We start from the raw sequence: 23,339 nt of genomic DNA, 5'->3' as shown, positions 1-23,339 counted from the left end.
GAAATGAAGTTTAAGTTTGGAAAAGGATTTGCTCCCCCTCCCTGGAGAGTGGGCTTCCCTGGTGGCTCACACAGTAAAGAATCTCCCTGCCACGTGGGAGACCCAGGTTCAAGCCCTGGGTGGGGAAGATCCCCCGAAGAAGGGCATGGCAACCCATTCCAGTACTCATGCCTGGAGAATTCCATGGACAGAGGAACCCGACAGGCCCCAGTCCATGGGATCCCTGGAGAGTGCATAATTATAGCTCTAAGGAAGTCCTGAAATCCGAAAATCTGCCTAACTTGGTATTGAAACATCTAGTTTTATTAAATTCTGATCATCAAATCCTTTTCCCCTAATCATTATTAAAACACAGAACCAAAGTTCCTTGGAGCACACTTTAAGATATATAGTATCTACAAGTTATAATCTCTGCAAGACCAAGTGAAACCATGATTAATCTTAATCCTCTGTTCACAGTCCTTCTTCCTAGTATTGTTTCCTGAGGAGTACTGTGAAAAATTGATTTTTTTTTTTTTTTACTAATTTTATGATCCATGAGGTATTTTCTGTGTTTCTATACATAAGGAAAGGCAGATATTTGCTCCCCAGTAAAGCATACATACAAACCACATAAAAAAATCAAGTTTGTTTTTAGATTGGAATCATATCAACTCAGTATGTTAACACATTAATAAAATGTACTGCATGCTGATTTGAAGGTCCTAATTGGTTATATCACAAGATATTCCAAGATGTAATTGGTGGAATAAACATTATTGTTGAAGTCATCTATGTCTGTACTAGAATTAAACTCAAGGGCAGAATGACAATCAGTGTATTATTTGTTTGGTCTTCAAACTAGCTTTGTGAACTAAGGAGGAAGGTGTTTACTAGATCCATTCACAGATGAGAAACAACATGATAAACCCAAAGTTACATCCTCCAATTTTCTCTTATCCCATATTCTCATGTGGCTATAGTTTCATAATCCTTCAAAATGCTTATATTTTAAGAATGCATTAGATACAGTGTAAAACATGATCTATTACTGATAATGTCCTACTTGTATATATGAAAAGTTATCACAAGAAAATTCTTTAATTGATTACAATTAACCTTTTAGTTCCTAAGGAAGGCTTGAAGAGTCAAGAACTATTTGATGAAATTAGAATGACCTACATCAAAGAGCTAGGAAAAGCCATTGTCAAGAGGGAAGGAAACTCCAGTCAGAACTGGCAGCGGTTTTATCAACTGACAAAACTCTTGGACTCCATGCATGATGTAAGTGTCAAACAAAAAATCCAAGTATCAAAAGAATTTCCTGAGACATGAAGTATGTCCTGATTTTTGTATATAATTATATACCAATAGTTTTGGGGTCCCTCCCATTCATCGATTTTGATGATGGTTTGATTTCAGGCTGTGAAGTTCAGTTTGGCACACAATTCTCCTAAAGTCAATTGTGAAATACCATTTCATCTAGTCATAGGCATCTAACATCAAGATACTAATACAGAATGTAATGGCACTGTTTTTTAAAAGGTAGAATTCCCTCTTTCTGTATGAATTTATCCAGTAAGTTTGAATGTGTCCTTCATATACTACGGTACCACAATTCATCATGAAACATCTTAATTCCATATAATTCTATATACTATTTAAGAAATTCAAAATGTCTGTAGTAACTGAGTGCTCATTTTATTTAAGTAAGCTTCTTTCTTACCCCGGGAATTCCAGCAGATTGGTATATTCCAAGTCAGAAATTAAAAAAAAAAAAAAAAAAAAAAGAGGGGGGGGGGGGGAGACCAAAAACAAGCATGAGATGTCTCTACTGCTAAGTTTTTAAGACTGATCATCACTATATCTTCTCTTGCAGGTGGTTGAAAATCTTCTTAACTATTGCTTCCAAACATTTTTGGATAAGACTATGAGTATTGAATTCCCAGAGATGTTAGCTGAAATCATCACCAATCAGATACCAAAATATTCAAGTGGAAATATCAAAAAACTTCTGTTTCATCAAAAGTGACTGCCTTAATAAGAAAGGTTGCCTTAAAGAAAGTTGAATTTATAGCTTTTATTGTACAAACTATCAATCTGTCCTGTAGCAGTTTCATTTTTTTTTTGTTTTTGTCTAGATTTTGGTTTTGTTTTGAATACGCACTACATGTGGTTTAAAGAGGGCCAAGACTTGGCAACAGAAGCAGTTGAGCTATCACTTTTCAGTGATGGGAAAAGTAGAAAGTGAGAGTTGGTGGATCCCAGAAATTAGAGCCAATAATGTGGGTGTATAAGCTCCACTGTCAGAGCAGGATGGCACCTAAACCACCAGTGCCCGAAGTCTGTGTGATAAACTTTCTGCTCATACTTTTCACAGTTGGCTGGACAAAATTTTTTAGACTTTTTGTTGGTATATTTTCCCCTGTATAGTTAGGATAGCATTTTTTTGATTTATGCATGGAAACCTGAAACAAAGTTTACAAGTGTATATCAGAAAAGGGAAGTTGTGCCTTTTATAGCTATTACTGTCTGGTTTTAACAATTTCCTTTATATTCAGTGAACTACGCTTGCTCATTTTTTCTTACATAATTTTTGTATTCAAGTTATTGTACAGCTGTTTAAGATGGGCAGCTAGTTCATAGCTTTCCTAATCGAACTCTAAACATTAATCTTCTGTGTGAAAATGGGTTGGTGCTTCTAACCTGATGGCAGTTAGCTATCAGAAGACCACAAAAATTGACTCAAATCTCCAGTTTTCTTGTCAAAAAAGCTCACATTTTGTATATATTTGCTTCAGTGGAGAATTATATAGATTGTGCAAATTAACCGTCCTAACTGGTGTAGAGCACCTAGTCCAGTGACCTGCTGGGTAAACTGTGGATTGCAAAAGACTAATTAAAAAAAAAAAAAACAAAAAAAAAAACTACCAAGAGGCCCTGTTTGTACCTAATGCCCTAGCTATCTCTGCAATGGTTAGATGGGAAGAAAGTCAGTAAACTGTCTTTCAGGACCTTTTGCTGTAGTTTGTAAAACGTCCTAAAAGTTATAATGCCAGATAACCAGCTGAAACACAGTTGAGAGTTTTTAACCAGTCCAAGTAATTCCTCCCACTAAACTTTACCCCCTCCCAAAAATCTCTTAATATGGCAAAAGTGGCCAGACACCCATTTTCACATTCCCACTTGTCACCAATTGGTCTTTCTTTCCTGGGGACACAGGAAAGCTCAGCTACTGATTTTTCTGATTTAGAACTGTATGTCAGACTTCCATGTTCATAAAACTATACATCCCTCACAGCCTTATGTGTGCCATAGAGTTTAATGAAAGTCATGTGAATTTCTCCTTCTCACTGTTGAGAATTATCATTTTAAACAAGATAGAAGCTGTAGTAGCCCTTTCTGTGTGCACCTTACCAACTTTCTGTAAACTCAAAACTTACATTTACTAAGCCACAAGAAATTTGATTTCTATTCAAGGTGGCCAAATTATTTGTGTAATAGAAAATGGAAAATCTAATATTAAAAATATGAAACTTCTAATATATTTTTATATTTAGTTATAGTTTCAGATATATATCATATTGGTATTCACTAATCTGGGAAGGGAAGGGCTACTGCAGCTTTACATGCAATTTATTAAAATGACTGTAAAATAGCTTGTATAGTGTAAAATATGAATGATTTTTAGATGAGATTGTTTTATCATGACATGTTATATATTTTTTGTAGGGGTCAAAGAAATGTTGACGGATAACCTATATGATTTATAATGTGTGCAAGCATTCATACAGGCAGCAATGGTCTCAGAAACCAAACAAGTTTGCTATACAGGAAGAGGGAAATGGAAACTGGCCCTGTGCACCATGAAGGTTATTGAGGCTCTGTCCCATTCAGATCAAGAGAGGAAGTAATCCTCCTCTGCCTCCCAGAATGACCACCCTTCTCATTCCAACAGTGCGTCTGTCTGCACAGGTTTAGTTTACTAAATCTCCCCTTGCGCTAAAGTGTGTTAACAGGACAGAAAGGTGGTGCTTACACATTTACAGGCACCATCACATACAGCCTCCCCAACAGTTTAACAGTTTGGCAATAATACGCATAGAGGTACCAGCAATATGTAAATAGTGCAGAATCTCATAGGCTGCCAATAATACACTAATTCCTTTCTATCCTATAAGAGTTCATTTCCTAATAAAATGAGGACATGTTTATGTTTTCTTTGAATGCTTTTTGAATGTTGTTATTTTTCAGTATTTTGGAGAAATTATTTAATAAAAATGTAATCATTTGCTTTTTGAATGCTGTCTAAAAAGGGAATACTCCTTTTGTAATTCTTTAAATTGATCTCAAAGTATTTTAAAATGATTTGTAACCCAGCTGGATGTGAAATTTTTGGTGCCTAAGAAATATCACTTGAATATTATCAGTGATAGTGTTAAGTTTCAAAAAGAGCTTCTGAAAGATAAATTATTAATCATTTATAGAGTATTATCTGGTTAAAACCAGAAGGCGTACCACACATTAACCTTAGTTTTAGCCCCAACCACCTTGGCTCCCAAAAAATCGAGCTCAATGAATAAAGACAAGTGCACTTTGTTGTTAAAAGGAAATGGACTGACATTCATGAATCCATAGGAAGCTGTACATTAAATGGAAAAAGAAGCCGTGACCTTTTAGAAAATGTGGGAAAGAAGAAATTTACCTTAATTATGTGTGAGTGTAATTATGGACTTAAGTGAAGAAAGCTATGGTGCTATCTGAAAGGAGCTTCATTTTCTATATATTTGGTATGTTGCCATCCCAAACTATTAAAGTGTGTAGTAATTTTAGTGACAGGTAACATGCGTAGATGAGTCACAACAAATCCTGAAAAGTATTTTTAATTACCGGTGGAAAAAGGGACCCTCTCTGTGTTTTTAGGCCTTGCTATAGGATACAGGACAAGTGTTTTGGGGATATATATATACACCCAATCGTCTAAAACTATGTGAGGGGAACCTAAAAGTGCACCTGCCTTCTCCTGGGGAAAAAAAAAAAAAAAACACAGCAAAAGGAAAACACATATGATTAGTGTCTATGAAGAACTCAGTATTTAGCATAGGATGAGCTGTGGATACATATATAAAGGAAAGCCAGGATCACTTCAGAATTGAGGAATGGAAGAATGAGCAACTCCAATTTTACATATCTATCAATACAACCAATTATCATTAAGTCTTATCATTTTAGTTCTCTGTTAAATATCCTAAAACTACATCACCATGTAATGGACATTATTATTACACTTTAATCTGTCAAAAGTTAAGAACTGTGACAGCCCTCAGTAAGAGTTTGGTCTTGGTAGATCACTGAAAGGACTGCAGCTGTATATGAATGTTTTTCTGTGCCTGGTTTGAGAATAAGAGAAACTAAGAGTGTAAGGAGGACATGTTAACCACTTGGAATGGAAGTTTATCGTTTTCCAGACGATGGTCAGTCAGCCTGGTCCACCAAGGATTAGTGACCAGGTTCTTGGGAAAGGATTAGCTTCTCTCTAGCAAATGCCTGAAAGAAGGATTTTATTTTCTGATGAAAGGCTGTATGAAAATACCCTCCTCAAATAACTTGCTTAACTACATATAGATTCAAGTGTGTCAATATTCTATTTTGTATATTAAACAAATGCTATATAATGGGGACAAATCTATATTATACTGTGTATGGCATTATTAAGAAGCTTTTTCATTATTTTTTATCACAGTAATTTTAAAATGTGTAAAAATTAAAACCAGTGACTCCTGTTTAAAAAATAAAAGTTGTAGTTTTTTATTCATGCTGAATAATAATCTGTAGTTTAAAAAAAAAGTGTCTTTTTACCTACGCAGTGAAATGTCAGACTGTAAAATCTTGTGTGGAAATGTTTAACTTTTATTTTTCATTTAAATTTGCTGTTCTGGTATTACCAAACCACACATTTGTACTGAATTGGCAGTAAATGTTAGTTAGCCATTTACAGCAATGCCAAATATGGAGAAACATCATAATAAAAAAAAACAAATCTGCTTTTTCATTATATGACTCCAACATGCTTTTGTAGAACTCATGCAGTTTCCATTTTCCTGCTGCTTTTCTTCCCTCTTCTATTGAAGGTAGAGTTATCACTTCAGGGAGCTTAAGCTGCTAAAGAGGACATTTAAATGGCAATGTGGCAAGTTTACATGCTAATATCGCATAAATTCAAAATGAGCTTAACCCTGGCACCAAAGACTGTCCCAACTGTGCCTCAAATGGTCATGTGCCAACTACTGCAAAGGGTACCAAGGGAAGGAAGAACTCATTCAAGCCTGTTCTAAACCTAATAGTCTTTACCATGAAAACGCTATTTTATGTAAACAAACTGATTAGCTTATCAAGATTCTTACCTTACTTAAAGTCATCAATTCTTTCTCCAAAAAAGGACATAAACATTCAGTAAACACAGCAATATTGCATATTATAGACAATAAAGGCAAAAGGGGTAAAATGGTAAACCAGTTATTCTATACAATTTACACAGTACTTCCAAAAGCATAATGTGTTCAATCATATCCATAAACTGGATGATCTAACAAACTTCCCTATAAATACTCTTCTCTCCACATGTGGCCTCCATCGCTAAGGAAAAGGCATTACGATTTTAAAACCAAGTCTATCTTACCTGTCATATGTGTACCAAGTAGTTGCTGTGTACCCATTATATGATAAATATTGAAGTTCAAATATGAACAAGAAAATTACTATTCCTACCTTTAGTCATTTGCAAAAGTATACAAGAAGCCTCCCTTCCCAGTGTCTTACTAGTATGTATACATATTATTGCTTTACTATTCATTTCAAGTATTAGCCTTACATTTGTAGAACACTGACATATAGCAGTTAATCCTCACCTACCCAATAAACAAATGAAATAAAAACAAATGCTAAGGAACATAACTCCATTTCATAAAAAGGGAACAAGTTCAGAGTTTAAACACCTGATTCATAGCTGCTAACCCATTTTATTGAAATCTGAATGGAAAATCTTTGTAATGAGGCTATTTACGATGTCAGAGAATATGGCTCTAGTCTACAAATTCCCAGGGAACTGGGGTTGCTTTTCTTTTTTTAAATTTGTGTTTTACATTTACTGAGCACTTACTTCATGCCAGGCATCATGTTTCAACATATTATCTCATTTAAACTTAGAAACTCTATAAAGTGCTACTATAAACCTCATATAAGCTCACTGTATTTATATGAGACAACTGTGGCTTAAACAACTAACTTACCTAGGTTACAAAGCTTGGAAATGGTTAAGTAGGACTTCTTTGTTGTTTTTTGTTTGTTTTTAAATACTGGGCATCTAGCTCCAGAGTCCATGCTCTTAAACGTTACTGAGAAATTATTAAAAGGAAGCTCCTAACTAGATTAAATGAGCCAATGTTGACCATTCTATGTCAAGCCTTTGACCTAATCTCATTTAACCTAATCGTTTTAATTTAACCATATCAATTTTGACTTACACATTTAACAATGATAATTCCTTCTCTTAAGAACATGTGTTCTACCATGTGTCCAATATCCTTTGTTTTGTCAAATATACTGTACAAGGAATCTGTCTCACTTAACACCCACAGGAAAATTAACATATTCCTTCAAGCAAAATTAACATATTCCTTCAAGCTATATAGAGAATATAGGCTACACTCTAAACAGAGGAAGAGAGTCATTTATAAATGAAAACTGATGTAAGTCAAAATCTGATTAGTTTGGCAAGTAAAATAAGAGCCTGAATTTTGAGTGTATTTTTTCTTAGACCTTCAGCTAATTTCTATTAACTGGCAGTATATGGCTCTTAACAGCATTAGTAATTTTATAGCATTTGCTTTAGTGCAAGGAATCCAGTCTTCTTTTCTTATGTCAGGCTTCCATTGCCCAGTTAAAATGAAACCATACTTTGGTAGGGAAACATTTTTTACTTTATTTGGTCACAGACAGGCTAACATCAGAACAAAACAGTTCATAAAGAACACATCAGACACCCAAAAAAACTTTCCACACTCTATCCAACCCACTTGAATAAAAGACAGTTTATATTATTCATCTTTTATACCCTGTCCATAAATCAACAGAATAATATGTATACACAGTGTAAATAAGCCATAGCTTTTGTTACTATTAATGTGGCATTGTCTTAATGGAGTATTGCTAGAAATAAAAATCTAGATCATCCAAAACCATTAGGATTGTTTGCTAGCTTTGCAAAGAATAGAGATAAAAATAACTCTTTCCAAGTGGGTGTAACAGGAGATATAGTGTGCACAAAAACCAAACAAGGGTTCACAGAACATGAAATTATGTCCTAAATACCTCTTGATCAGTTGCCTGACCCACTGTGTGGCAGGTGTGCTAGAGGAGCCAATTCAAAGACCAACCACTAAGCCAATACTAAAAACTTCAAGGTGATGTTCCTGCCTTCAAGGAATCAAAGATGAGAGACGTGGTTCAACAATTCCACTGCTATGTATCTGTTCAAAAGGAATAAAAACATGGGCATACAATGACTTGCATGCAGATACTCACAGCACCATTGTTTGTAATAGACAAAAAGCAAAAAGAACTCAAATGTCCACCAACATAAATACATAACAAATAAAACACTAACAAATGAATCAACACATAAACAAAATGTGGCATAGCTATATCTCAGTTCTTATGTATAGCCATACAGTAGAAAAGAATAATTGTAAGCAAAGCAGAGTAGAATACTACACAACAATGAAAGAGATAGTGGTGCATGCCATAATATGGATGAACCTCAAGCAAAAGAATTCACACAAAGAGACCACAAATTACTTGATTTCATGTATATGAGATGTCCAGACAAGGCAAAGCTATAGCCAGAAGGCAGGTCAATGGTTTCCTATGACTGGGGGTGGCATCAGGGCTCAAGTGAAAATAGTATGAGGGAACTTCATGGGAAGATGGAAATGTTTTAAAATTGGATTATAATGATGGCTACACAACTCAGCAATTTTAATAAAAATCATTAACATTTACACTTAAAGTGAGTAAGTTTTATGGTATGTCAGTTATATATACATATTATATATAATATATATATATTATATATATATATATATACACACATACAAACACACACACTACATCTAAGAGTGGATGTAAGCAAATGTGTTAAGTGAACTTTCATTCACTGTATCAGCACCTGGTACAAAGTACTTTGAATACAAAAGGCAGGCGCAGCTGATTTTCAGGAAAGCCTATAAGAAGGTGTCTTCCTTGTCATGATACTATACACAGACAACCCTAAAGATAACTATTAGAAAATTACTAGAGCTAATCAGTGAATTTAGCAAAGTCGCACAATACAAAATTAATACACAGAAATCACTTGTATTCCTATAAACTAACAATGAAAAATCAAAAGTTAAGGAATCAATCCCATTCACCATTGCAACAAAAAAGAATAAAATATCTAGGAATAAATCTACCTAAGAAGACAAAAGAGCTGTATACAGAAATCTGTAAGATACTGATGAAAGAATTCAAAGATGACAAACAGATGGAGAGATATTGCATGTTCTTGGGTTGGAAGAATCAATATTATGAAAATGACTATATGACCAAATGCAATCTACAGATTCAGTGTGATCCCTAGCAAATTACCAATGGCATTTTTCAACAAAACTAGAACAAAAAATTTCATAATTCACATGGAGTAACAAAAGACCCTGAATACCCAAAGCAATCTTGAGAAAGAACGGAGCTGGAGGAATCAACTTTCCTGACTTGAGGCTATACTACAAGCTACAATCATCAAGACAGCATGGTACTAGCATAGAAACAGAAATAATAGACCAGTGGAACAAGACAGAAAGCCCAGAGATAAATCCACGTACCTATGGTAACTTATTTTTGACAAAGGAGACAAGAATACACACTGGGGCAAAGATAGCCTCTTCAATAAGTAGTGCTGGGAAAACTGGACAGTTACCTGTAAAAGAATGGAATTAGAACACTTCCTAACACCAGACACAAAGATAAACTCAAAATGGATTAAAACCTAAATGTAAGACCAGAAGCTATAAAATTCTTAGATGAAAACATAAGCAGAACACACTCTGAGATAAATAACAGTAAGATCCTCTATGACCCACTTCCTAGAGTAATGGAAGTAAAAACAAACAAATGGGACCTAATTAAATGTAAAAACTTCTGCACAGCAAAGGAAACTACAAACAAAGTGAAAAGACAACCCTCAGAACGGGAGAAAATTATAGCAAATGAAACAATGACAAAGGATTAATTTCCAAAATATTACCAGCAACTCATCCAAATCAATACCAGAAAAACAAGCCAATCAAAAAGTGGGAAAAAGACCTAAACGGACATTTTTCCAATGAAGACATATGGATGGCTGATAAACACATGAAAAGATGTTCAACATCACTCATATTAGAAAAATGCAAATCAAAACTATAATAAGATATCACCTCACACAAACATCAGCCAGACTCCTCAAGAAAAAAAAGGGAGACAACTCAAATCAATAAAATTAGAAGTGAAAATGCAGAAATTACAAAAGGCAACACAGAAATTCAAATGGTCATAAGAGACTACTATGAGCAACTATATGTCAATATAATGGAAAACTTGGAAGAAATGGACAAATTCTTAGAGAACTATAACTTTTCAAAACTGAACCAAGAAGAAAGAGAAAATTTGAACAGGTCAATTGACAAGCAAAGAAATCTAAACTATAAGCAAAAATCTTACAATAAACAAAAGCCCAGGACCAGATGACAAATTCTACCAAAATTTTAAAGAACAGCTAACACCTATCCTACTCAAACTCCTCCAGAAAATTTCAGAGGAACAAAAACTCCCAAACTCATTCTACAAAAGCCACTATCACCCAGATACCAAAACCAGACAAAGATGCCACAAGAAAAGAAAATTACAGGCCAATATCACTGACCAACATAGATGCAAAAATCCTCAACAAAATTCAAGGAAACAGAATCCAACAACATATTAAAAAGCTCATATATCATGATCAAGTGGGCTATATAAATTCCAGCAATGAAAGGATTCTTCAATATTCATAAATCAATGTGATACACCATATTTACAAAGTGAGAGAGAAAAACCATATGATTATTTCAACAGATGCAGAGAAAGCCTTTAACAAAATTCAATACCCATTTATGATAAAAACTCTCCAGAAAGTAGGCACAGAAGGAACATACCTAAACATAATAAAAGCCATATACAACAAACCCACATCAAACATTATTCTCAGTGGCAAAAAATTGAAAGCATTTCCCCTGAAATCAAGAATAAGACAACGGTGCCCACTCTCACCACTACTATTCAAAAGTTCTGGAAGTCCTAGCCACAGCAATCAGAGAAGAAAAAGAAATAAAAGGAATACAGATTGGAAAAGAAGTAGCAAAACTCTGTCTGCAGATGACATGATCCTCTCTATATACAGAAAACCCTAAAGATGCCACCAGAAAAGTACTAGATCTAATCAGTGAATATTGGAGCTAATCAGTAAAGTCACAGGATATAAAATTAATGTGCATATATACACTGCATGACTATACACTAACAATGAAAAATCAGTATCCTGGTCAATAAGAAGTCTGACAAAGAGGACCAGCCTGTTTACCTCACCTGGACAATTTCTCAGGGCTATCACTGTAATGATGAATATAAATATGAATTAAATTTCATTAAATGTCATTAATGAGCAGGAGGACAATTTGAGCCAAAAATCAAAATTGTAAACTTTTATAGTCAACAGAGATGAAAACATGTCCACACAAAAACTTATACACAAATATTCACAGGACTATTGTTCATAATGCCCCCGAAAGTAGAAACAATCTAAATGTCCATCAACTGATGAATGAATAAATAACATGCAATATATTTGTACAATGAAATATTATTTTGGCAATGAAAAGAAATGAAATACTGATACATACGTTTTTTGGATGAACTTCACAAATACCATGCTATGTAGAAGAAGTTAGTCATAAAAGATCACATTTTATAAATTCACTTACATTAAATGTCCAGAATAAACAAATCTATAGAGATAAACAGTAGATTTGAGATTTCCAGGGGCTGAGGGAGGAGGAGGGGATATTGAAAAGTGACTGCTTATTGGGTGCTGCATGTGTGCTAAGTCACTTCAGTTGGATCTGACTGTTTACGACCCTATGGACTGTAGCCCACCAGGCTCCTCTAGCCTTGGGATTCTAGAATACTGGAGTGGGCTTCCGGGTCAAGATGGCAGAGTAAAGGACATGTGCACATCTCCTCCTGCAAGAGTACCAAAATCACAACTAGCTATTGAACAACCATCAACAGGACGGTGCTGGAACCTACTAAAATAAGATACCCCACATCCAAAGTCAAAGAAGAAGAAGCCTTCAGCAAGACAACAGGAGGGGCACAATCATGATGAAATCAAAACCCATACCTTCCAGGTGAGTGATCCACAAACTGGAGAACAATAATACCAAAGAAGTTCTCCCACTGTTGTGAAGGTTATGAACCCCATGTCAGGCTTCCCAGCTTGGGGATATGACAAAGGGACTGGGAATCCCTGGGAAATCTGACCTTGAAGGCCAGTGGGATTTGATTACAAGACTTCCACAGGCCTGGGGCAAACAGACTCCAGTCTTGGAGGGCACAAACAAAACCTTGCACACACCAAGACTCAGAGGAAAGCAGAGAACCCACAGGAGACCGAACCAAATCTACCTGCTAGTGTTGGAAGGTCTCCTGTGGAGGCATGGGTTGGCAGGGGCTCACCACAGGGACAGAGGCACTGGTAGCAGCATCCTGGGAAGGTCCCCCTTGCCATAAACCCTCTTGGAGGACTGCCTTGGGGCAAAACACTACCGAAGATGGAGCGTGAAGAACTGAAGTGAAGTGAAAGTTGCTCAGTCATGTCCGACTCTTTGCAACCCCATGGACTATACAATCCATGGAATTCTCTAGGCTAGAATACTGAATTGGGTAGCCTTTCTCTTCTCCAGGGGATCTTCCCACCCCAGGGATTGAACACAGGTCTCCCACACTGCAGGTGGATTCTTTTTTTTTTTTTTTAAATATGGAATGCTTCACGAATTTGCGTGTCATCCTTGCGCAGGGGCCATGCTAATCTTCTCTGTATCATTCCAATTTTAGTATATGTGCTGTCGAAGCAAGCACTGCAGGTGGATTCTTAACCAGCTGAACTACAAGAGAAGTCCAAAAATACTGGAGTGGGTAGCCTATCCCTTACTCCAGTGGATTTTCCTAACCCAGGAATTGAAACAGGATCTCCTGCATTGCAGGCAGATTGTTTACCAACTGAGCTATCAGGGAAGCCCATAATATATAAGGAGAGTGAAGCCAATCAGCAGAAAATTGGATTAAAGCTTTCCTGAGCAAGACCCTGCCCACCAGAGCAAGACCTAGTTTTTCCCACTACCAGTCTCTCCCATCAGGAAACTTACACAAGCCTTTTAGCCTCCTCCATCAGAGGGCAGACGGAAGAAGCAAGAAGAACCACAGTCCCACAGCAACTAAAACAAAAACTGCATTACAGAAAGTTAACCAGCATGAAAAAGCACAAAGTTGTGCCCCAGATGAAGGGACAAGGAAAAAAAACCAGAAAAACAACTAAATAAATTGGAGATAGGCAGTCTTCCAGAAAAAGAATTCAGAATAATAATAATGAAGATGATTCAGGACCTGAAAAAATAATGGAGGCAAAGATTGAAAAGATGCAAGAAATGTTTGCCAAAGACCTAGAATAACTAAAGAACAGAGAAAAATAATACACTAGAAGGAATCAATAGTGGAATAACTGAGGCAGAAGCACGGATAAGTGACCTGGATGACAGAATGATGGAACTCACTGCTGCAGAACAGAATATAGAAAAAACAATGAAAAGAAATGAATGACAGCCTAAGAGACCTCCTGGAACAACATTAAACACACCAGCATTCGCGTTATAGGAGTCCCAGAAGAAGACAGAAAGGACCTGAGAAAATATTTGAAGACACAATAGCTATAACTTCCCTAACACAGGAAAGGAAATAGTCAACCACGTCCACGAAGCACAGAGTCTCAGGCAGGACAGACCCAAGGAGGAACACACCAAGACACATAGTCATCCCACCGACAAAAATTACATATAGAGATAAAATATTTTAAAAGAACAAGAGAAAAACAACAAATAACATACAAGGGAACTCATCTGGCTATCAGCTGATTTCTCAACAGAAACTCTATAAGCCAGAAGGGAATGGCATGATATATTTAGAATGATGAAAAGGAAAAACCTACAACCAACAATACTCTACCAAGCCAGACTCTTTTTCAGATTTAATGGAAAAATCAAAAGCTTTCCAGACAAGCAAAAGTTAAGAGAATTCAGCACCACCAAACCAACTTTACAACAAATGCTAAAGGAAATTCTCTAAGCAGGAAACAGAGAAGGAAAAGACCTACCTACAAAAAATGAACCCTAAACAATTAAGAAAACAGTAATAGGATCATACATGTCAATAATCACCTTAAATGCAACTGGATTAAATGCACCAACCAAAAGACATACACTACCTGAGCAGATGAAAACATGTGCACGCACGCACTTCCACTTACCACATCACTCTGCTTGACCCCACAATTTGCATGTAATTATTCTATATTATGAGGTTCATCATGGTCCCATTACAGCTTGCACTGTAATTCTTTTATTTTTTATCTGGCTATTGATTGTGAAAACTGATAAACATCTTTCACTATTGTGATTATGTAACTAGTACTCACTTAATACCAGTACATGTTTGGTCAACAGAAAAATAATATAATTCTATTATCACCAAAACTACCATTTAATAGAAAAACTTGTAATCACTTTTTAAAATCCAGATACATATCAGAATTATCTTGTAATTTTTTGAAAAATACAAATGCCCACGTATTGCTTTTTCTCGCCAGAGCTCCAGATATGTTTCTAATGAGCAGCCATGTTTAAAACCATGGTTCAGTTTAAAGCCAACTGAACTATATGAGGATCTTTCATATTTTTCTACTTTGTTTTACTTTTTCTGTTTCATATTCAGTGCTCCCATTTCATGTAGTTTATATTTTCCAATTTCTCCATCTCTTTTTTTTATGTTCTTTCTCAAGCTTTTATCCAACATAATACAAAAGCTCTTATATACTAATATAAATACTCTAATATATTTTTATAAAACCTATGAATTTTTGCCTAAAAAATTTATGATATTTTGATTCCACTTATTTGACTTAGTATGAATAGAATGCTAGATTTCTAATCTAAAAAAACAGGTATGAAACAAGCAACAAAGGTTTACTGTATAGCACGGGGAACTATAGTCAATACCTTGTAATAACATATAATGGAAAATAATTTCAAAAATAATATATGTGTACATGTATAACAGAATCAGGCTTCCCTGGTAGCTCAGCTGATAAAGAATCCATCTGCAATGCAGGAGACCACGATTCAATTCCTGGGCTGGGAAGATCTCCTGGAGAAGGGAAAGGCTACCTACTCCAGTATTCTTGGGCTTCCCTGGTGGCGCAGACGATAAAATCACACACAAAAAAAGAATTCTACTTTTTGAAATTTAGTAATGTTTATCTTATTGCCAGTTTTTCTAAATGTCATATGGACATCTAATAACAATGTGTGAGATACAAAATTTGAAATATATTTATGTAGAATATGAGATTAGTATAAATTAATATAAAATAGAAATCTACCATAGTTAATTTACCAACATCACTCAAGAAGCTCCTATTCTTATTTTTTCTGCATTTTATAAAATATTCTCAGGGAAATGCTAACATGCCTCACTATTGTATATTTTTTTCTTTTCCCTTAGATTTCTTCTGCTTTTTGCTTCATATATCTTTGTTTCTTTGTTGTTAGGTGTCTAACCATTTATGATGTCTATCTTCTTTGTGAATTGTACCTTTTATCATTAAAAATATTCATCTTTGCTTCATTTAAAAATAATAAGTAAAAAGAATACTGGAGTGGGTTGCCATTCCTTCTCCAAGGGATCATCCCAATCCAGAGATTGAACCCATATCTCTTATGTCTCCTGCACTGACACATGGGTTTCTTTACCACTGGCATCATCTCAGAAACCCTTAGTGGATACCAAGATTCTTTTAAAGGTAACAAAAATGTTCTAAAATAAAACTGTCTTCATGATTGTACAACTCTGAGTATACAAAAGGTGTCTGAGTTGTACATTTTAAATGGGTACATTTTTTGCTATCCAAATTACAGCTCAAAAAAGATGCTTTAAAAAACAGGAAAGAAACATAACCTTATTAGTCCTATCGTTGTTGTTGTTCAGTTGCTAAGTCATGTTCGACTCTTTTGCAACCTCATGGACAGTAGTCCGCCAGGCTCTTCTGTCCATGGGATTTCCAAGGCAAGAATACTGGAGTGTGTTGCCACTTCCTTCTCCAAGGGCTCATCCTGACCCAGAGATCAAACCCATGTCTCCTGCATTGCAGGTTGATTCTTACCACTGAGCCACCTGGGAAGCCCCAAATTAGCCCTCTATCTATTAGTTAAGTTGAATTTGTAGTTAAAAACCTTTCCATAAAGAAAACTTCAGGCCCCAGATGGTTTCACTGGTGATTTCACCCAAACACTTCAGAGAGAAATAATACCAATTCTACAGAAACTCTTCCAAACAAAAAACTGCACAGGAGGGAATATTACTCAATCCATTCTAAGAGACCAGCATTATGCTGCTCTAAATATCAAAATTAGACAAAAACTACAAGAAAAGAAAACTACAGACTAATATCCCTAATGAACATAATGGGAAAACTCTACACATAACTTTGGCAAACAGTATTTAACAATTTATTACAAGGATGACACATCATGACCAAAGGGTTACCTTGAGAACAAGGGTTGGATTCACATTTCAAAATCAATCAATGCAATTCACAACAGTGAAAAAACGAAAACTCCATATGATTACCCAAACAGATACAAAGCATTTGACAAAACCCAACATACAGTTCTAATTTAAAATAAACAACCTCTTAGCAAACTAGGAATAGAAGGAATTCACTCAGTTTTATAAAAGGTATTTACCAAACACCACCTCCTTCTAGCATCATACTTAATGGGAAAATACTAAACACTTTCAGTGTTTTCAGTAAGAAAACAACCAGTTTTCAGTAAGAAAACAACCAAACAGGAATGTACCCTCTTACCACTTCCATTAATACTATATTGCAGGCCCTAGCCAATGCAATCAGGCATGAAAGAAATAAAATGTAATTAGATTAGATGGAATGAGTAAAACTGTTTTAACACATAGACATCTATGCAGAAATTCTATGGAATCTATAGAAAACCTACTAGACTTCAAAAAGTTAAACACAGAATTACCACATGATCCTGCAATTCCACTTCTAAGCATAAAACCAAAAGAACTGAAAAGGGGTACTCAAGTAAATACATTTACACATGTTCATAATAGCACAATCCACCACAGCCAAAAAAATGGAAATAATCCACGTGTTCATCAATAAGTGCGCAGATGAATCACTGTAGTATATATAAACAACAAAATACTATTTGGCCATAAAAAGAAATGAAGTATGAATTCATGCTATAATGTGGATGAACCTCCAAAACATTATGTTAAGTGAAAAAAGCCAGGCACAAAATGTGGTATTTTACATAATTTCATTCACATGAAATATCTAGGACAGAAAAATCTACAGATACAGAAGGAAGATGGTTGGTTGAGAGGGTCTGGGAGAAGGGAATAATGGGGAGAAATCACTAATGAGTAAGGGTTTTACTGTGGGTTTACAGAAATATTTTTAAACTAGACATGGATGGTGGTTCCACAACACTGAGAATATAATAAATGCCACTGAGTTATTTAAGTGGTAAACTTTATGTTTTATTAATTTCATGTCAATGAATTACTATTTTGGAAAAATCTACTGGAAATAATACAGTTTAGGAATGTTGCAGGATACAACAGGGGTCAGCAAAATATGATTTATAGCCAAACTCAACCCATTTCCTATTTTTGCTAAAGAAAAAAAAAGTTTCTGACACACAGACATGCATTTGTGTGCTATCTATGCTGCTTTCATACTGTTAAGGCAGAGTTAAGTAGTTGTAAAAGACATATATGGCCTACAATGTGTATAATATTGGCCCTTACAATATCTGGCCCTTAACAACAACAAAAAAAACTTGCCGACACCCAGGGACCAGATCAACATTTAAAAATTAACCGTATTTCTATGCACCAGTAACAAACAATTAGAAGTTGATTGTTTAAAAATACCATTTGTAATTCCTCCAAACAATATGAAATAGAAATAATCCTGACAAAAATATGTGACAAACCTATAAACTGAAAGCTACAAAATGCAAGTTTGGCCTTGGAGTACAAAATGAAGCAGGGTAAAGGCTAACACAGTTTTGCCAAGAGAATGCACTGGCCATAGCAAACACCCTCTTTCAACAACACAAAGGAAGACTATACACATGGACATCGCCAAATGGTTAATACCAAAATCAGATTGATTATATTCTTTGTAGACGAAGATGGAGAAGCTCTGAACAGTCAGCAAAAACAAGACTGGGAGCGGACTGTGGCTCAGATCATGAACTCGTTATTGTCAAATTCAGACTTAAATTGAAGAAAGTTGGGAAAACCACTAGACCATTCAGGTATGACCTAAATCAAATCCCTTATGACTATACAGTGGAAGTGAGAAATAGATTTAAGGGACTACATCTGATAGACAGAGTGCTTGATGAACTACGGACAGAGGTTCGTGGCATTGTACAGGAAACAGGAATCGAGACCATCCCCAAGAAAAAGAAATGCAAAAAAGCAAAATGGCTGCCTGAGGAGGCCTTACAAATAACTGTGAAAAGAGAAGCGAAAAGCAAAGGAGAAAAGGAAAGATATACCCATTTGAATGCAGAGTTCCAAAGAACAGCAAGGAGAGATAAGAAAGCCTTCCTCAGTGATCAATGCAAAGAAACAGAGGAAAACAATAGAATGGGAAAGATTAGAGATCTCTTCAAGAAAATTAGAGATAACAAGGGAACATTTCATGCAAAGATGGGCTCAAAAAAGGACAGAAATGGTATGGACCTAACAGAAGCAGAAGATAAGAAGAGGTGGCAAGAATACACAGAAGAACTGTACAAAAAAGATCTTCAGGACCCAGATAATCATGATGGTATGATCACTCACCTAGAGCCAGACATCCTGGAATGTGAAGTCAAGTGGGCCTTAGGAAGCATCACTACGAACAAAGCTAGTGGAGGTGATGGAATTCCAGTTGAGCTATTTCAAATCCTAAAAGATGATTCTGTGAAAGTGCTGCACTCGATATGCCAGCAAACTTGGAAAACTCAGCAGTGACCACAGGACTGGAAAAGGTCAGTTTTCATTCCAATCCCTAAAAAAGGCAATGCCAAAAAATGCTCAAACTACTGCACAATTGCACTCACCTCACATGCTAGTAAAGTAATGCTCAAAATTATCCAAGCCAGTCTTCACGGTATGGGAACTGTGAACTTCCAGATGTTCAAGCTGGTTTTAGAAAAGGCAGAGGAACCAGAGAACAAATTGCCAACATCTGCTGGTTCATCAAAAAAGCAAGAGACTTTCAGAAAAAATGTCTATTTCTGTTTTATTGACTATTCCAAAGCCTTTGACTGTGTGGATCACAATAAACTGTGGAAAATCCTTAAGGAGATGGGAATACCAGACCACCTGACCTGCCTCTTGAGAAACCTGTACGCAGGTCAGGCAACAGTTAGAACTGGACATGGAACAGACTGGTTCCAAATAGGAAAAGGAGTATGTCAAGGCTGTATACTGTCACCCTGCTTATTTAATTTATATGCAGAGTACATTATGAGAAATGCTGGGCTGCAGGAAGCACAAGGTGGAATCACGATTGCTGGGAGAAATATCAATAACCTCAGATATGCAGATGACACTACTCTCACAGCAGAAAGCAAAGAACTAAAGAACCTCTTGATGAAAGTGAAAGAGGAGAGTGAAAAAGTTGGCTTAAAGCTCAACATTCAGAAAACTAAGATCACGGCATCTGGTCCCATCACTTCATGGCAAATACATTGGGGAAACAATGGAAACAGAGAGAGACTTTATTTTTCTGGGCTCCAAAATCACTGCAGATGGTGATTGCAGCCATGAAATTAAAAGACGCTTACTCCTTGGAAGGAAAGTTATGACCAACCTAGATGGCATATTAAAAAGCAGAGACAGTACTTTGTCAACAAAGGTCCGCCTAGTCAAGGCTATGGTTTTTCCAGTAGTCATGTATGGATGTGACAGTTGGACTATAAAGAAAGCTGAGTGGAAGGATTGATGCTTTTGAACTGTTGTGTTGGAGAAGACTCTTGAGAGTCCCTTGGACTGCAAGGAGATCCAACCAGTCCATCCTAAAGAAGATCAGTCCTGGGTGTTCATTGGAAGGACTGATGTTGAAGTTGAAACTCAAATACTTTGGTCACCTGATGCAAAGAGCTGACTCATTGGAAAAGACCCTGATTTCCTAGAAAGATTGAGGGCAGGAGGAGAAGGGGATGACAGAGGATGAGATGGTTGGATGGCATCACCGACTTAATGGACATGGGTTTGGGTAGACTCTGGCAGTTGGTGATGGATAGGGAGGCCTGCTGTGTTGTGGTTCATGGGGTCGCAAAGAGTCGGACATGACTGAGTGACTGAACTGAACTAAAGGACATTCGAGCAACCTAAAAGAGGCACGGATAAAGAACATGTGGTATATATATTTAATGGAACATTGATTAGTCATAAAAAGGAACGAAAAAGTGTCATTTGCAGAAATATGTCTCTAGTGTATGACATCCCAGAGACTGTCACACAGAGTGAAGTAAATTAGAAAAATATCATGTAACCTTGTTTATATGTGGAATCTAGAAAAATGGTACAGATTAACTTCCTGGCAAAGCAGAAATAGAGTCACAGATGTAGAGAACAAAATTACGGTTACCAGGGGAGAAGGGAATTGAGCGATGGGATGAATTGGGAGACTGCAAACAACATATATACACTACTGTGTATAAAACTAACGAGAAACCATTTCTCAGCACAGGGAACCCTACTCAATGATTTGTGGTGACCTAACGGTAAGGAAATCTGAAAAGGAGTTATCTGTATGTGTGTAACTGATTCACTCTGTTGTACAGCAAAAACTAAAACAACATCATAAAGCAACTTTACTTCAATAAAAATTAACTAAAAAATAAATGGCCTTTGCTATGTTGAGATATGTTTCCTCTATGGTCACTCTGGTGAGAGTTTTTATCATGAATGGATACAGAATTTTGTCAAGTGCTTTTTCTGCATCTATTGGGATAATTCTGAGATTTTTAGCTTTATTTTGTTAATGTGGTATATCGTGTTGACTGATTTGCAGATACTGAACTGTTTGAAGTATTCTCTTATGATTGTTTATACTTCTGTGATAAAAAGCTATATTTTGGATTCCATAATAGGGACCCACAAGGGAGGCCTATAGATTAATAAACCTGTAAATCTAAGAAAACAAAAAACAAAAATCATGGTATTGGCATATAAACAAATAGATCAATGGAACAGACTAGAGAGTCCAGATATAAACACATTTATATAGACACTGGTTTTGTTTTGTTTTTTTAACAAAGTTGCAAAGACAACACAACAGAGAAGGAGCCTTTTCAACAAATGTACTAGAATAATTGGCTATGTGTGTTTAAAAAACAACCTGGATCCATACCTTGAACCATACACAAAAACTAACTCAAAGTGGACAGAGACATATATGAATAATCTAAAACTGCAAAATTTGCAGAATAAATGCAGGAGAAAATTTTTGTGCCCTTGGGCTAGTCAAAGATTTCTTAGATGTGCACCAGAAGCACTATCTATTAATTTAAAAATTGATAAAATGTATTTTACCAAAATTTAAAACATCTACTCTTCAAACATACTTTCAAGAAAATGAAAATACAAAGCACAAATTGAGAGAAAAATATCTGTAAACACAAAGATGATAAAGAACTGGTGTCCAGAATACGTAAAGAACTCTCAAAGCTCAACAGAAAAAAGAGGGGGGGAGGGGACAGATACATCATGAGTGCAGCTGGAGCAGTACTTGACGTGCCTGATGGGAATTGATGGAGGGCTTCCCATGCCTAGAGGGATGGGAGGAGGCTCTGCGCAACCAAGTAGGGCATGAGAAGGAAAGAGGGGTAGATGAGGAGTGAAGACTGAAGACAGTAGGGAATCAGTGCCCATGGTAGGGAGTTGGGGAGAGGAGAGGCTCCCATACTCAAGAAACTCTGCTCATGGCTGGGGGAATCAGCAAGCATGGGAGGGACCTCCGGGGGACAGGGGGATTAGAGGGGAATGCAGTGGCCAGGCTATGGAGGGCAGGATGGAGTGGAACCTGTGCGCATGGTACATGTCACAGCCCTGGGCACTTCAGCCTCAGTTGTGTGTCTCCTGGTGGGGAGAAGGGGGGTTTGGGGAGTGGACCCAGAGAGAGGACAACTGTTGGTGGTGGTAGGGGAGGGGCTTCTCCACCAGGGAGGTTGGTGGAGGAGCTCCAGGACACCACGAAGGTGAGGCACCATTGTACAGTGGTATACAAAGCGTGGGGCCACCATTGTGGCACTCCTTCCTGTCTGCCCCACCCTGGCCTCCTTGTGCAACAATAGGGGCACACACCTGTACAGGCTCACATGCCCCTGCAGGTAGGGTCGCCCATCTGCTCAGGCCCTGGCAAGCCTGTTGGGGTCCCAGGGCTTGAGACCCACTCCTGCCAGAGTCCCCTCTGGCTGTACAGTTCCCAGGCCTGAGCCCTTTTCCCACAAAAAGCCTTCAAGTACCGTGTACATCCTGGGCCTGAGCCCCACCCCACCAAGGCCGCCTCTTCTAGACCCAAGAGTCCCAGCGGTCCACCTGTCACTCCTGATAAAGCCTCCTTTAGCTGCGTGGGTCTCAAGGATATCCACTCTTGCCACTATTATTCAACATAGTTTTGGAACTCCTAGACAAGGCAATCAGAAAAGAAAGAGAAATAAAAGGAATCCAAATTGGGAAATAAGAAGTAAAACTGTCACTGTCTACAAATGACAGGATACTTTACAAAAAAAATCCTAAAGAGGTCACCAGAAAATTACTGGTACTAAATCAATGAATTTGGTAAAGTTGCAGGATACAAAAATAATTAACAAAAATCTCTT

The 23,339-nt window shown here is 36.7% G+C and overlaps 1 protein-coding gene and 1 non-coding gene across 8 annotated transcripts in view; one reads left to right on the top strand and one right to left on the bottom strand.

Annotated features, from left to right (window-relative positions):
- Positions 1 to 6,031, top strand: part of NR3C1 (nuclear receptor subfamily 3 group C member 1) — a 118,145-nt gene extending 112,114 nt beyond the window's left edge. For all 7 annotated transcript variants that reach the window (XM_043913124.1, XM_043913126.1, XM_043913121.1 and 4 more), the window contains exons 8-9: positions 1,106 to 1,263; positions 1,859 to 6,031. In XM_043913124.1, coding sequence (XP_043769059.1) covers positions 1,106 to 1,263; positions 1,859 to 2,011 — 311 coding nt within the window. In that variant the 3' untranslated portion in view covers positions 2,012 to 6,031. The remainder of the gene's footprint in view (positions 1 to 1,105; positions 1,264 to 1,858) is intronic.
- A 7,092-nt stretch (positions 6,032 to 13,123) lies between these two features.
- LOC122701077 lies at positions 13,124 to 13,230 on the bottom strand. Its single transcript, XR_006342927.1, has one exon. It is a non-coding gene; the product is annotated as a U6 spliceosomal RNA (small nuclear RNA).
- Positions 13,231 to 23,339: the final 10,109 nt, after the last annotated feature.

This window comes from Cervus elaphus, chromosome 9, assembly GCF_910594005.1.
Source record: "Cervus elaphus chromosome 9, mCerEla1.1, whole genome shotgun sequence".
Lineage (NCBI taxonomy): Eukaryota > Metazoa > Chordata > Mammalia > Artiodactyla > Cervidae > Cervus > Cervus elaphus.
The sequence above is the reverse complement of the archived record's forward strand: the minus strand, read 5'-3'. Positions and strand labels throughout refer to the sequence as shown.